The 13351-nt window shown below is 49.1% G+C and overlaps 1 protein-coding gene across 1 annotated transcript; it reads right to left on the reverse strand.

Annotated features, from left to right (window-relative positions):
• Nucleotides 1-8835: 8835 nt before the first annotated feature.
• On the reverse strand, nt 8836-13346 carry LOC131406868 (ral guanine nucleotide dissociation stimulator-like). The gene is made up of 6 exons (XM_058542735.1): nt 13338-13346; nt 12355-12474; nt 11874-11980; nt 11311-11380; nt 9477-9548; nt 8836-9069 (listed from the first exon to the last, which is right to left on the reverse strand). The coding sequence occupies exons 1-6, from the start codon at nt 13344-13346 to the stop codon at nt 8974-8976; spliced, it is 474 nt and encodes a 157-aa protein (XP_058398718.1). The 3' UTR covers nt 8836-8973.
• Nucleotides 13347-13351: the final 5 nt, after the last annotated feature.

Below are 13351 nucleotides of genomic sequence, written 5' to 3' on the forward strand. Positions count from 1 at the left end.
TTGGTAAACCAAAGGGAGTATAAGCAGAACAAAGTCTGTAATATCTGTAAAATTTCAAAAGATTCTAATTTTTTTAAATATAACTCTATTTTTGCCACAGTGCAAACTGTGTATATATGAATGAAATATCCCTCTGTCCATTTCTTAAGTTGTTCCATTGACTTGATGGATTTATCCTCTAATCCGGATTCTAAGTGTGAAAGAACATCTTGGTCCTTCAAAGAAAAGAAGCCATTGAAATTTCATTTTCTTTTAGCTCGCCATCCTACAGGTTTGAGGAATAAATTATCATTTAATGGTACAATGATTCCGAAATCTAATTGTTAATTAGAGGGGTGTAAGGGATGATTGAATGGTGGTTCATCCCCATGGTCAAGGGTATTGTACACGTGGACGTGTAAACACGATTCAGGAAGCTGCTTCAGCCCCGTGACATCCCTGAGAACCACAGTGCTGGAGGATCTAGGCACACAGCCATCTGCCTCGATCTCCTGGGTTACATGTAGATCCAGGGGTCTTGAGAGTGGTGTCAGAGCAGCTAGCTTTTATCTATTTCTCCCTTTCCTTCTCTCCAGCTTATCTCAAACAGTCCTATCATATTTTAAAGGCCAATTGTAGTTATTTACATGAGCTGCTTGTTCATTATTGCAGAGTAATAATCAGGCATACAATTAAATATCATTTAATCTACCTAATTAAATTTGTTGTACCTTTTGATTGATTAGAACACTAAAGTTAGTTCAGAGTTTGATATTCACCAAATGTGTTAATCTTCTTACAACTGCCATGTGCCCCAGTCCTCTGAGAAGTGTATCTTTGGCCCATCACAAGATTTTAATGATTCAAATCATCATAAATTAAGATAATGTATTGTCTTTTGGATGATCGGGAGGCATATGGGTCCATTTTGGAAATATGCCCATCTGTCTTTGCTCCCCATGGGAAGTTTCTGGTCACTAGGTCTCCAGGTGGCTTGCACAAGCCCTAGGTCTATAAAGCTTGGTGCCTCTCCTTCTAATTGAGGTAGAAATAAAAGAGGTCAGAGACACTTATTAAAGTTTTGGTTGCATGAAGTCTTCTATGAGGACCATCCATGCATATTGTTCTGGATAGCTCTCTGTTCCTAAGACTACTAGTTACTTTAAGGGCTTGTCAGGAACTGTGAATGGTCTGATATTTTACCTTACCTGCAAACGAATAAGTTAGCTACCATGGTCTTACAGATGCTGGCAAAAGACACGAGACCCATGGGTCAGAGACACAAGACTTAATGACACAGCAATGGCAGTGGCCAGAGTATCAACATTTGCACTGGTTCACTAAATCCCACTTCCTACAGGATGATACACAGTGGGCCAGGAAACATGCAGAGGGTTGCAAGAACTCAGAGCTTAAGGAACTCAAATCTTCAATAACAGGCAGGAAGTCTGCTGACCTTTGGCCTGGGGAGGGGTGTTATTTTTATTATACTGGGGAGTAAGCAAGCCTGCCCTTTGCTCCAGAGGAGGCCACTATTTCTATCTTCCAAGGTTGTCAGCTCTACACACATTCTTGAAAAGATAACCTGGTTTTACTGGCTTTCAAAGATAAGCTTGAATGAGACTTCATCATCATTCTGTTCTTCTGTTACCTTTATTGAGATTGTGAAAATATGCTCTTTTCTCTGTAAAGTTCACTAACTTTATTCATATATAAGGGATGCTTTTGGTTTTATTTATTAAGTTAAAATTTTCTTATTAGAGCAAATGAGGAAACTATTATGGGTTGGATCTGAAGGTATGCTTTTCCAGGAAAAATGTGAAAGATCGGTGCTCACAGAACTTTGCCACAAGGAGTTGATATCAACTTAAATGATTTTAATTTGAATACTGTTTTGTACAACTTTCTTCCATCTTACTTCATCCTCTCTGCTTCCTGTAACTCCCCTATGGGAATGGGGCAGTTTCAGGGATTCACTGAACTCATTTACAATATTAAAATGGTTTTTTCTGTTGTGTGTGTGTGTTTTTTTTTTTATTGAGGTAAAGTTAACATACAACATTAAATTAGTTTCAGCGGTATAACATAATGATTCAATGTTTGTATAAATGTTGAAATGATCACCACAATAAGTCCAGTTAACATCTATCCCCATACATAGTTACAAATTTTTTTCTCTTGTGATGAGGACACAGCCTATTTCAAGGTGCAGAAGAATCAACGATGGTGTCATACTTTTCCATATACAGCTTGATGAATTTGGACATAAGTATACACCCTTGAGACTGTCACCATCATCAAGGTCACAAACATATCCATCACCTCCCAAAGTTTTCTCTCACCTCCTTTATTACTATTATTGTGTGGTAAGAACTCTTAATATCTACACTATTAGCAAATGTGATGTATGCAACACAGTCTTGTTAGCTGTAAGCACTATGCCATATCCTAGATCTCCAGAACTTATTTATCTTGATTACTGAAACTCTGTATCCTTTGACCATCAGCTCCCCATTTCTCCATCCCCTCAACCCCTGGCAACCACCATTCTAACCTCTGCTTGTATGAGTGTGACTATTTAAGATTCCACATATAAGTGAGTATTTGCCTTTCTCTGTCTGCCTTATTTCGCTTAGCATAATGTCTTCTAGGTCCATCAATGTTGTCAAAAGTGGTAGGATCTCCTTCTTTTTTCAAGGTTGACTAATATTCCATTTCTTTATCCATTCATCCATCAGTGACACTTAGATTACTTCCATATCTTAGCTATTGTGAATTAGCTACAATGAACATTAGAGTGCAGGTATTTCTTTGAGACCTTGAGTTCAATCCTGTGGGCATATACCAGAAGTGAGATTGCTGGATCATATGTTAGTTTTCATTTTTGGAGGAACCTCCATACTGTTTTCCATAATGGCTGTACTGGTTTACATTCCCACAAGGGTTCCTTTTCTCCACATCCTCACCAACATTTGCCATCTTTAGTTTTTTTGATAGTGGCCATCTTAACAGGTGTGAAGTGATAGCTCATTGTGGTTTTGATTTGCATTCCCTGATAATTAGTGATGCTGAACACCTTTTCATACACCTGTTGGCCACTTGTATGTCTTCATTAGAAAAAGTCTACTCGGGTCCCTTGCCCGTTTTTTAAATTGATTTGTCTTCTTGTTATTGAGCCAACACAAAAAAAGAGAACAAAATTTCCAGGCATTATGGATGTTTCCCAGTTGATGCAGATGGTTTTATATTTACAGTGGTACCAAAAGATCATGTTTCATGCTTTTTATTCAGCTTGTTATAACACCAGCAGTAGCTGCGGCATGGCAGATAATTGGGATCTTCTGGGTTTGGAGGTTTACAACATAAATGAGTGGTAATGAATTTTTTATTATTCCAAGGAAATTATTGAGATCATAGTCCATGGAATCCAAGATTGATAGGTGTAGGAGGAAATTAAGGTGAGGATCGGTGATCTAGCATTACTTCTGATCATGAGGCACAGGTATCTACTGTATGAGTGTTTGAATAAAAATATTAGAGATCAGGAATTTGTGGTGGGTGAATATGTTTTCTGAATTATTTACTTTTGAACGTAACCATTTGGATTATGTGAACATCTGGGATATGGGAGTAAGTCGCTAACAGGGGGTGGTTGATAATGTCACTATTGATTTAACTTCTATGAACACCAAGTGGTCAATGGATTAAGCAAATGAGTAGTCAGAAAACACAGAAATGGTAGGATTTGGGAACTAGTAAAGGACTGGGGACCGATTGTCCTGAGAGGGAGTGCCAGGACTTATGAGGTTGAGAGTGACAAGGACAAGAAGAGAATAGAAACACACTCAAACAAGGAGGGGGTTTTAACAGGATGGAGGGGGAGAAATGATCTGGAGTAGCCTTGAGTTTTGACCTTGAGCTTTCTGTTCTTGATGCAAATCTGCCTGATGACATCCCAGGACACAGGTCAGATCTATCCCCAGGGGATCGAGGGAGGGTGGAAGTACAAAACAGCCAGGATAATTGTCCTAAAAAGGCAGGCTTCCTTTATCATTTGACCCAATTTCATGATTTATTTTTGTAGGGTAAGAGGAAAAGAAAGATGATAGCCAAGTCTTCACAGAGGAAGCAGCATAACTGTGGGAACCAGTCCAAACCAAAGCCTGGTTTAAACATCTCCATCCCTTTGAGGATGTCTAGTGACATATTCAAGAGGCCAGTTACTAGAATTCCATCCCATCCTGGCAATGAAGGGTCTCTGGGAGGACACCTTGGATGAGCCCCACCAGGTCTGCTGGCCCAAGAGACCACAAGGACTCAAGGCCTGCAGAAGTGCAGGACAACTAGTAAATCCTTTCAATCTTGCCAAAGCGTTGGAAACACTTGCACCTAGTCATACAGGTGAATCCCTGCCAGGTGTGCTCGCAGGTGGTCTACACTCTAGGTCCCATGCCCACTCCTGCCGGTCTTCAGATTTGGCAGAGATGATTCCAGGAGCTGATCTGGGCACTCCACAGTTCCACTGCCAACAATTTCTGGCGACTGAGGAAGGTATCAGGAAGGAGGAAAGGGCAGTGAAGAGAACAGGAGAGAGACTGGTGATAGCACTGATGGCGGACAGACTTGCTAGCGAGGGAGAGAAAGTGAGGGGCCAAGAAGGCCGTCTTGACAGCAGACAAAATGGAGCAGGCACCTCAGTGAGGTCTCTTGGCAGCGTCCCTAATGTTTCCTTGCTTTGAGCTCCTGAAACTTTGAAATATACCAATATGTTTCTTTTATTAAACTCTGCTGCGTGACAGAAAATATACACAGTGATTTCTTTCTGAGGTGAGAGGTTGAGTTTCAAGTGAGGAGAGAAAGATCTTCCTTTTTCATGCTGTTCTCTCATTTTCCTTTACTATGTATGTTATTTATTTGTACTTTCAAGTCAGCAGCGAGTTATCAACGTCACGGGATGATTCAGTTTTGCCCCATACAGTCACAGTAAAACCTACTTAAAGTGGATTATTCTTTTTGTGTAATATTCCAATAGATTCCAAAATATTATTTCAAAAGCACTTCGATGTCTATGTTCTCAAATTAGATATTTACTTTTGGTCTCCATTTTTGTGTTCCTTCTTGCATGCTACTTCAGAGTTGCATCTAAGGAAATACCAGATGTCCCTCAGTTTTTTAGATCCATATGTGTTGGAAATTTGATTCATGAAGATGGACATGGCAGCTGGGGGATCATGCTATTATCAAAAGAGACCATTTCGACATCAGTAATCTGACAAGAACTCACTGCTTGTTGAGATTTAATTGACTAGTTGAAGGATCAAGCTTTCGCTATTGGCACTTCTCTTTCTCTTTGGAGGCGAAGTATTGCCTTCCCAGTCTTTCCATTACCAAACCACTTTCCTGGGTGGCTGTGCCATGTCAGGAAGGGCCTGGGATGCCGGGAACCAGGAGTCATCCTCAGTTTCTAGCTGTCCTAAGAAGGCTTCCCTGGCAGAGTCCAGCCTGTGTGTCTGGGTGACACTTGCAGCCATCAGACAGGAGGCGATAACTCACAAGTGCCAAGTGATTCATCTGGCCCTTGTCTTACATGGTGTTTCCAAGGGATGAGGTTCAAAATGCCACTTGGTAACCCTTTGAAAGCCCTTGTCGTGGGGTGGGTTCTCAGTGTGAGCTCAGAGCAGTATCTATTCACCACCAGATGGGAAGCATTTCAGTATTTTAATTGGTAAGGCTGTGTTCATACATGACCATGGATCATCAGTTCTGTGGCATTTCCTGCTGGACCACCCCACACCCTTGTCATGCCTCATCTTTCAAAGCTCCAAACAGGTTCACACCCCATCGGGTGGTTGTAATGTAACCACAGCACAAGACTGGGGAAAAAAACACAACCACCCAGGAGTGACACACTTTAATGGCTCGGGCCCAATTGCCCCATTTGGACAAGTTGGCAACATCAACACTGAGTGTGTAAACTGGAGGACTGTCCAAGACCGTGGACCTCAGAATGACACGGCCTCAAATCTCACCTTGGACAGCAAGGGACAGTGTGGGGTCACTCACTGGCCAGGATTATGGTCCCTTATCCTGGCATAGTAGAGCTCACCCGGGATCCATCAGGCCAAGCCAGGGAGGAGCCTTCTAGGGAATTTCTGCCCTAAAGTGAATGGCATACGGAAGGCAGGTGTGCTGGAAATCCTGGTTCACAGAAAGCGGTCGTGTTTATGGAATGAGGCCCAGTGGTAGCCTTAAAGCTGCATCACAAATCTTTCCCATTGGATACAAAACAAGCAGGAAACAGAATTCAGAGTCCTGGACAAGGATCCCAGCAGGATTCAATTCTAGGTCAGTAGTGAACACGGAGGCACTAGAGGGGTCTCAGGAGGGAAAGTCCTGTCTGCCTTTAGTCCATTTGCAAATCACCTTTTCGGGCCTTGTCCTCTCCAAGTGCATGTTTTGATCTTTTTACATTGTTTTCCCAGCTTAGAGCTGATGCAATTCCAGAGATTGAACTAGAAAACTACAAGTTCCTAAAATTTGGTCAAAAGAAACCTCAACAAGAGAAGCAGAAAACATTCCCTCTTCCTCCAGAATGTAGAAAGGCACCCCCTGCCTATGGCACGACCTGGTCCTGGGTAGTGCTGTTTTCAAGACACCCACATTTCAGTGGTTGTTGCTTTGCCTTTGAAAGTACCATCAACCTTTAAATCCCAAGAGAACGGGCGGGGGGCCGTGTCTGCCCCTGGAGCAGCTGAATGATACTGAAATGAACTTGTCCTGGGAGTTAGGGGGAATTGGGAGTGATGTCACTAGCCAAAAAAGGGGCTGGCCCTTCTCCCTTCTCCCACATAAAATAAGCTGATGACCCAGAAGAGTTCTTGATTCAAGGAGAAATGTGAGATTCTGTGTCTCACTCACATGCCTACAGAAAGCGACAGAACCACACCACAACTCCCAAGCTATAAAGGGAACAGGACTTTAATATAATATTCAAATATGTCATTTATTATTTACAACAAATAACCACTGGCCCTCCCCAATGGGTGAGTAGGTGCTGAGGTAGAGATGTCAGGGAGCTGGGATGGGGTCGTCCCTTCTCTCTTGGGCTTCAGGGGACCCCAGGAATCAGCTTACAATGCTCCCCTTCCCATCAAGTGGGAGGAGCTGGCCTGGTGCATCGCAAGCATCCCAACTGTGTCCCTGCTGCTGAGGATGGGGCTGTGATCAGCCACTGGTACGGGGTTCGGCGTTGGGGCCTGGGGGCTGAGTAGAAGAGTCGGGTTATCTTCTGCGGCCTCCCTCTGAATCATGGCCCCCCACCCTGTCCCCACTGCACTGGGTGCTTCAGACCCTGTGCTCAGTGCTGTCAGCCACCAGTACCCCATTCGTCCCTGCCACGTGAGCGATCATTTAGTATCACCTATTTCACAGAGGGGGAAACGGAGTCTCAGGAAGCTGAAGAGAGTCACCCCAGTCGCAGGACTGGTCAATAGTGGAGCTGGGATCCCAGTGCCAGCTATCCAACTCCCCAAGGCCACGCTTAGCCCGAAGCCTTACTGAACCCCCAGGAGTCAGTCACCCCGGCCCAGACACTCACTCACCCCAGACCTTGATGATGGCCGGTTCTTCTTGGCCTTGCGTATTTTGCAGGCCAACTAGGTCTAGGGTTCTGGCTGGCAGGACAGGTTGTAGCTACAGGACAGAGAGGCATCTGTGAGCCTACCAGGAACCACACCTCAGGTGTCGCCCCACTGCCTGCCCAGCAGCTGGAGTCTGGGTGTCCCAGATGTCGCCATGTAATAAGGCCGGGGGATGAGTGGGGGACCATGGAGACAGGCTCTCTGGACTGGCCAACAGGGAGAGTCCACCCCTGCCCTCACCCAACTCCTGCCCAGCCTCACCTCTCATTCTCGTTGAGCAACTCCATGTCTTGGAACCAGGCCGCAAATCGCTCCCTCGGGTTCTAGGTTGTAATTCTTGGCAGCCTCCTGGAGCAGCAGGATCTACCTCATGACTCGGTATTCCTGGGACCAGAGGGAAGGAGAGGATGCAGACAGGGCCTGGGTGGGGGATGCTGCAGGGGCCTTGTTGGAGGTGAGGAGTGGGGCAGGGGACCAGTCCTGGAAACCATCCTTCCCTCCAGTTCCATCCAGGATCTACCAGTTCTCAGAATGGGAATAATCAGCCCCTCCTCCAGGAAGATATCCTTGATGCCATCCTCCCCTCAACCCACCCGCCAATTGGATGGGTCTCCCACTGCTCTGTTATCAAACTCTTCCACACAATGTAAGATACAGGAGGTGAAGCCAGGCACTGTTCTGCCCAGAAGGTCTCTGATTTCCACCTCCTTCTCCTCCCCTGCAGGGAGTGCCACAGCTGCTCCTCAGTCCTCTTCTCAAGGTTGATCTCATTCCCCTGGAAGGTAGACAGCCAGAGTCCATCAGACAAAGCCCCCTAGCCTGACTACCCCCTATGCCCACCCCTTCTCGTGTTGCACTATTGCCAGGTCCCCAGAGGGGGCCAGGCATGCAGAGAAAACAGGACTTGTACCTAGGCCGGGCTCTGGGCTCCAGATTAGGAGGACATGGGAGTGAGACTGAGGTACCTGGCAGCACAACTCTCTCTGATGACAGACTTGGAGGCTGAGGCCTCAGGCAGAGGGGACTGCTCAGCAACTTATGTGCTGCCTGAGTTGGGGGCGCCCGACTTCTCTGTCCCTCCATGGGCAGCATAGGAGTTAGAGGCTGAGTCCAGCTCAGATAAAACCTCACGCAGCTGTGCCATCAGGCAGATCTGAGCTTTCCCAGCCTGGGGAACTGGAACGGGTGTCTCTGGCAGAGCCTCTTTACACTCATCCCTAAGATGGGCCTGATGCCCCAGCTCCCAGGAGCAGCTGCGAGGCTCTCATGAGAGTAGATGTGCCAAGTGCTGAGAACTCAGAGCTCAGTTTGGGGGCTCCCACATCCCAAGGCTCAGAATCCTGGTCCTTCCTGCCTAGTCCTCAGGTTCACCCACCTCGAGATAGTCACCCATCGCCAGGTGCAGCATCAGCAGGTCACTGAGCAGATTGCCAAGATAGGGGAAGACACCCTGTGACATCGGGGTGCAGGTGGGATGAGCCCTTGCTCTCAAGTAGACCCCATGTAGACCCTCTCCTGAAAAGTCCACACCCTCAGCCTCCTGGCCCACCACAGGGTTCCCATGAGGAGCAGCCTAGGACCCTCAGCAGCCTCCCGTCAATTCCTACTCCCTTCACACCCCAAGAACACCACAGTCCTCCTCCTCACCTCCCAGGGCCGGCTTCTGGCAAATCACAGGGTGTGCCTTCCCTGGCCCTCCCCAAAACAACCCATCCTGCACCAGCTCTTCCAGGCCCTCCTCTTGGTCACTTCTACTAGGGGATTTGGGCACTGTGGCACCAAGAGAAAGGACCCTCCTCTCTTGATTTGAGGCCTCCAGCTGGGAGCGCAGAGCCCCTCCCCCACAGGCACACTCACCTGCTGCTGCTGCTGCTTCTCCTGCACTCTCTGGGGGTTGCTCTCTGGGGGGGCAAACGTGAAGGGCCCCTCCTGTCAGGGTCGAGGACAGTGTCAGCGAGGCGATACTCCCCTCACCCCATTTCTCTCCAGCACCACTGGCCTCCGACACTAGACATCTGACTTGAGTCAACTGGTACCAATGTCATTCCATCCTCCAAGGTCTTGTGATTCCAGAACAAGCCCAGCTCCAACTTTCATTCTGGGTGTGAGCTTGGGCTCGTGGCCTGGCCTCCTTGAGCCTGTTTCCTCATCTGGAAAGTGTGAGAACTCCAGCTACCACACAGGTTCTCATGAGGACTCAGTGTCACAAGACTGTCATCCTTGTTCTGGCCCTCACCCCTCCAGGTGGAGCAGGCAGAAAGCTCCCACATTTCTTTCCTCCCTCTTATCTCAACACCACCCTGTGAGGCCTGCACCACACAATCACCATCCCTCCATTTCCCTCAATAGGAGACAAAGGCCCAAACATGGGCAGAGAGTTGCTCAGGGGCCCACAGAGGAGAGGCCGCTTGCCCCTCTCAGCCAGAGGCCCTGTTCCAACATCCTCGCCTAACCCCCAGCCCCACCACTGAAAACAGTCCTGTCCCCTGACCTCTCAAAGCTTGGTCCTGGGCCGAGTCATGGATGGAGAGGATGTGGTGTCTTGGGAGTCTGGTTGAGTGGCTCCTGCCTGCCCCAGTCCCGTGGAGTGTCTGGCACCCAGGCTGGGCCAGAGGCCAAGCCAAAGCCTTCTCCTCCCCAAGGAACGCCTCAGGACATTCCCCTGCACTGAATCCTTCTTTTTTTGTGTGTGAGGAGATCAGCCTTGTGCTAACATCTGCCAATCCTCCTCTTTTTTTGCTGAGGAAGACTGGCCCTGGGCTAACATCCATGCCCGTCTTCCTCCACTTTATATGGGACGCTGCCACATCATAGGTCGACAAACGGTGCGTCGGTGCGCGCATGGGACCCGAACCGGTGAACCCTCAGCCGCTGCAGCGGAGTGCGCGCAATTAACCACTTGCGCCACTGGGCAGGCCCCTGAACTCTTTCTTTATCCACTCAGGAACTGGACCCCCAAGGTGCCACCTCTGATCAACAGGGAAGGGGATGACAGGACATTTTGATTCCCTGTTTACATGAGACTCCTAACTTCCTTTCAGCAGGATCCACTAAGAATCCATCAGTTGCCTAGACGCTTCTCATAAGCCACCGGGGGCATATGTCATTGCCAACCAGGCACTCAGGTTAGACTCCTGTGGTTCACTCAAGTGACTGCTCTAGGGGTCCAGGGGGGAGTCCCAGAATGCACACACATCTCTCACCTAAGGATGAGCAGCCTGTTTGTCCACCTGGGCCATGGGAATCCTCTGCCATGCGCATCCCTGGGGCAGGCAGGCTGCAGCCCCTTGGAGATGTGGTGAAGATAGAAGGAGCAGCGGGGTCCTGGCTTCCTGAGGATAGTTTTAGGCTGAGGGCTAAACCCACACCAATCACCCAACAGCATGGAAGAAGCTACATCCTGCAGGATGGACATACATGGAAGCCAGAGACCTGTTGATGGCGCCAGCTCGGCAACTCCTCCTGGAACAGCCCAGCCAACACCATTGTGTCTCATGACCAGGGCCTCCTGCCCACAAACGGCACCCCACCTGCTCATGGGCAGAACAGATCCCTCTGCTTGTTAACCTGGATGAAATAAACGGGAATGTTTCAGAGAAAGTTCAAGTGAGAAACTATCAAAACCACAGCCTGCCTATTGCCCCTCCTCCGCACCCCTCCTCTCTTTCCAGACCCCCAGCCTCCACTCTACCTTGATCATCAGTTCTCTGCTCAAGGGCTTGTCTTGACTATTGAGTTCCTGAAGATTTTCAGGGCTCTCTCTCAGGGGAGGGGAAAGAACGAGGGATAAATTTAGGAATAATGTGAGGGGTCTAAATGCAAATCCCTTTTCTTTGCAAACCCGAGATTCAAATGGCCTGGAGAAGTGTTCTCACTGGGCTCCTCTGAGCGCTAAGGTCTCATGGTACTGGGAGGGGGCTCTCCTGTTGGTCACTGGGGTCTCCACTCCCCAGATCTACTGAGCAGCTCTGTTTTGACTGCTTTGAGTTTCAAATGGGCATAGAGTTTTGTTGCTATAAACACCTGAAAATCCCCAATTTGGCTCAACTTAGTACCTGACACTTAGGGAAACCGAGTCTTGAAGCAGAACTGGTGCACTAAGGACCCCGGGAGGTTTAGAGACCCCCTGCCGAGGCCCAGGCCCGGTCCCCAGCATTTGCTACCTCCCAGGAGTTCCCAGCTGACTGAGGGGCCAATGGCAGACATACAGGAGATCCCCCATCCACCCTGGTCCTCCTATGGAGAGAGGCCTACCCACCGGGAAACTTCCCCCGTGTGTTCTTCAGGTGGCTTGTGGAGGTTTTCTGCAGAGCAGAGATGACAGTGCAGGGCGAGGAGAAGTTCTTCAGGATCTCGCACTCCTGGGGAAGGGAAGAGAATGAGCTGTGAGGTGGGGCACTGTAGCCCCACTTGCTCTAGCTTCAGTCCCCTTCTATTTAAATCTCCCCTCCTGGATTAGACAGATGCTCAGGGAGTCCCAGAAGGGCACATTTAGGACCCAAAGAGTAACACTCACAGGGAACAGGATTTTAGCTCAACCCAGGGAAGGAGCCAGGTAGGAAGTGAGCATCCTCTCACTGGGACCTGGAGTCAAAGTCAGCGGGCCCCTAGCAGGAAGGGCCTAGGGACTGTGCAAGGGCTTAGACCACACACTGCAATCCTGGGAGCTGATAAAGGTGGAGAGGCAGTTCCCAAGGCTTCAGAGAGGGACTCCACTGGGCCTCCCACAGCACACCTGGGCCACCTGGATCCAGCGCTCCACCACCCTCACCCTGTCCTGGGCTGTCATGCTCGGGTCCCTGAGGCAGGGGGTGATGACGAAGCTGGCCACCCTTCTGACGTGGTCGATGGTGGCCTGTACGGTAGGTGTCTGGTGTTCATTTCGGGCTTGCTCCTCTTGCCCCAGGTGGAGCCCAGGCACGGAGAGGGAACCACCTTCCGGAAGAGGTCCTGGAGAACAGGGGGAGTGTCACCCAGCCCTGCCACACCCCAGGTCTGTGTCCACAGCCCCCAAAGTCCCACACAGGAGTCACAGTTTAGAGCTGGAGCTCAGAAAGCTCAGGATGTGGCCTGAGCCTTGTGACAGTCCCTGGCTTTTCTTCTCTGTCCCCCGAGGACACCCAGCACAGGATGACCCAGGACCCAATACTGGCAGGGAAGGGAGAGGGGCTTTTGACCCAGCCCGTCCTGGCTAAGTCCAAGCTCCAGACGGTGGCTCAACTCGGCTCATCCCAAGGGGGCATCTTCCAATACCCTGATCCCCTCTCTGGTCCCACTCCACATTCTGATGCACATCCCCCTGTGGCAGCTACAACCACAGGCCTTGTCTGTCTCCCTTGTAGTGAAATACACATCAGATGTCTAATAAGTCCTGAGGCTGTTGAGCCTCCTGAGCAGCCGGTTGGGCCACCAGGGACCGGGCTGTACACAGTGAGCTTCTCCCTGCACAGATGAGCCAGGGCCCACCCAGCTTTCCATCTCTTTTACCTCATGGAGTTGGCACAGTCACTCTGTGCAGCAGGTCCTCTTAATGTCCACCTCCACGGTCTGCAGGTGGACAGCAAAGGCTTGGGTGTTCAGAAAGTTGCCCAGGTCTTATGGTTGGTAAAGGGTGGAGCCTGGATTTGGGCCCAGATCATAGCAGTCTGGATCAGGTCTGGGGCAACGATGGCAGAGGGAAGGCCTGCCCCATCCCGCCCTGAAAGCCCAGCTGCTCACCGGATCCATCACGG

This window comes from Diceros bicornis, chromosome 6 (assembly GCF_020826845.1).
Source record: "Diceros bicornis minor isolate mBicDic1 chromosome 6, mDicBic1.mat.cur, whole genome shotgun sequence".
NCBI lineage: Eukaryota > Metazoa > Chordata > Mammalia > Perissodactyla > Rhinocerotidae > Diceros > Diceros bicornis.

Coding starts and splice junctions, on each gene's coding strand:
- LOC131406868 (XM_058542735.1), bottom strand. Junction 11,981..12,354: donor GCTGGATCCAGGTGGCCCAG/GTGTGCTGTGGG, acceptor TCCCTTCCCCAG/GAGTGCGAGATCCTGAAGAA. Junction 9,549..11,310: donor GCAGAGAACTGATGATCAAG/GTAGAGTGGAGG, acceptor CGACCCTGACAG/GAGGGGCCCTTCACGTTTGC.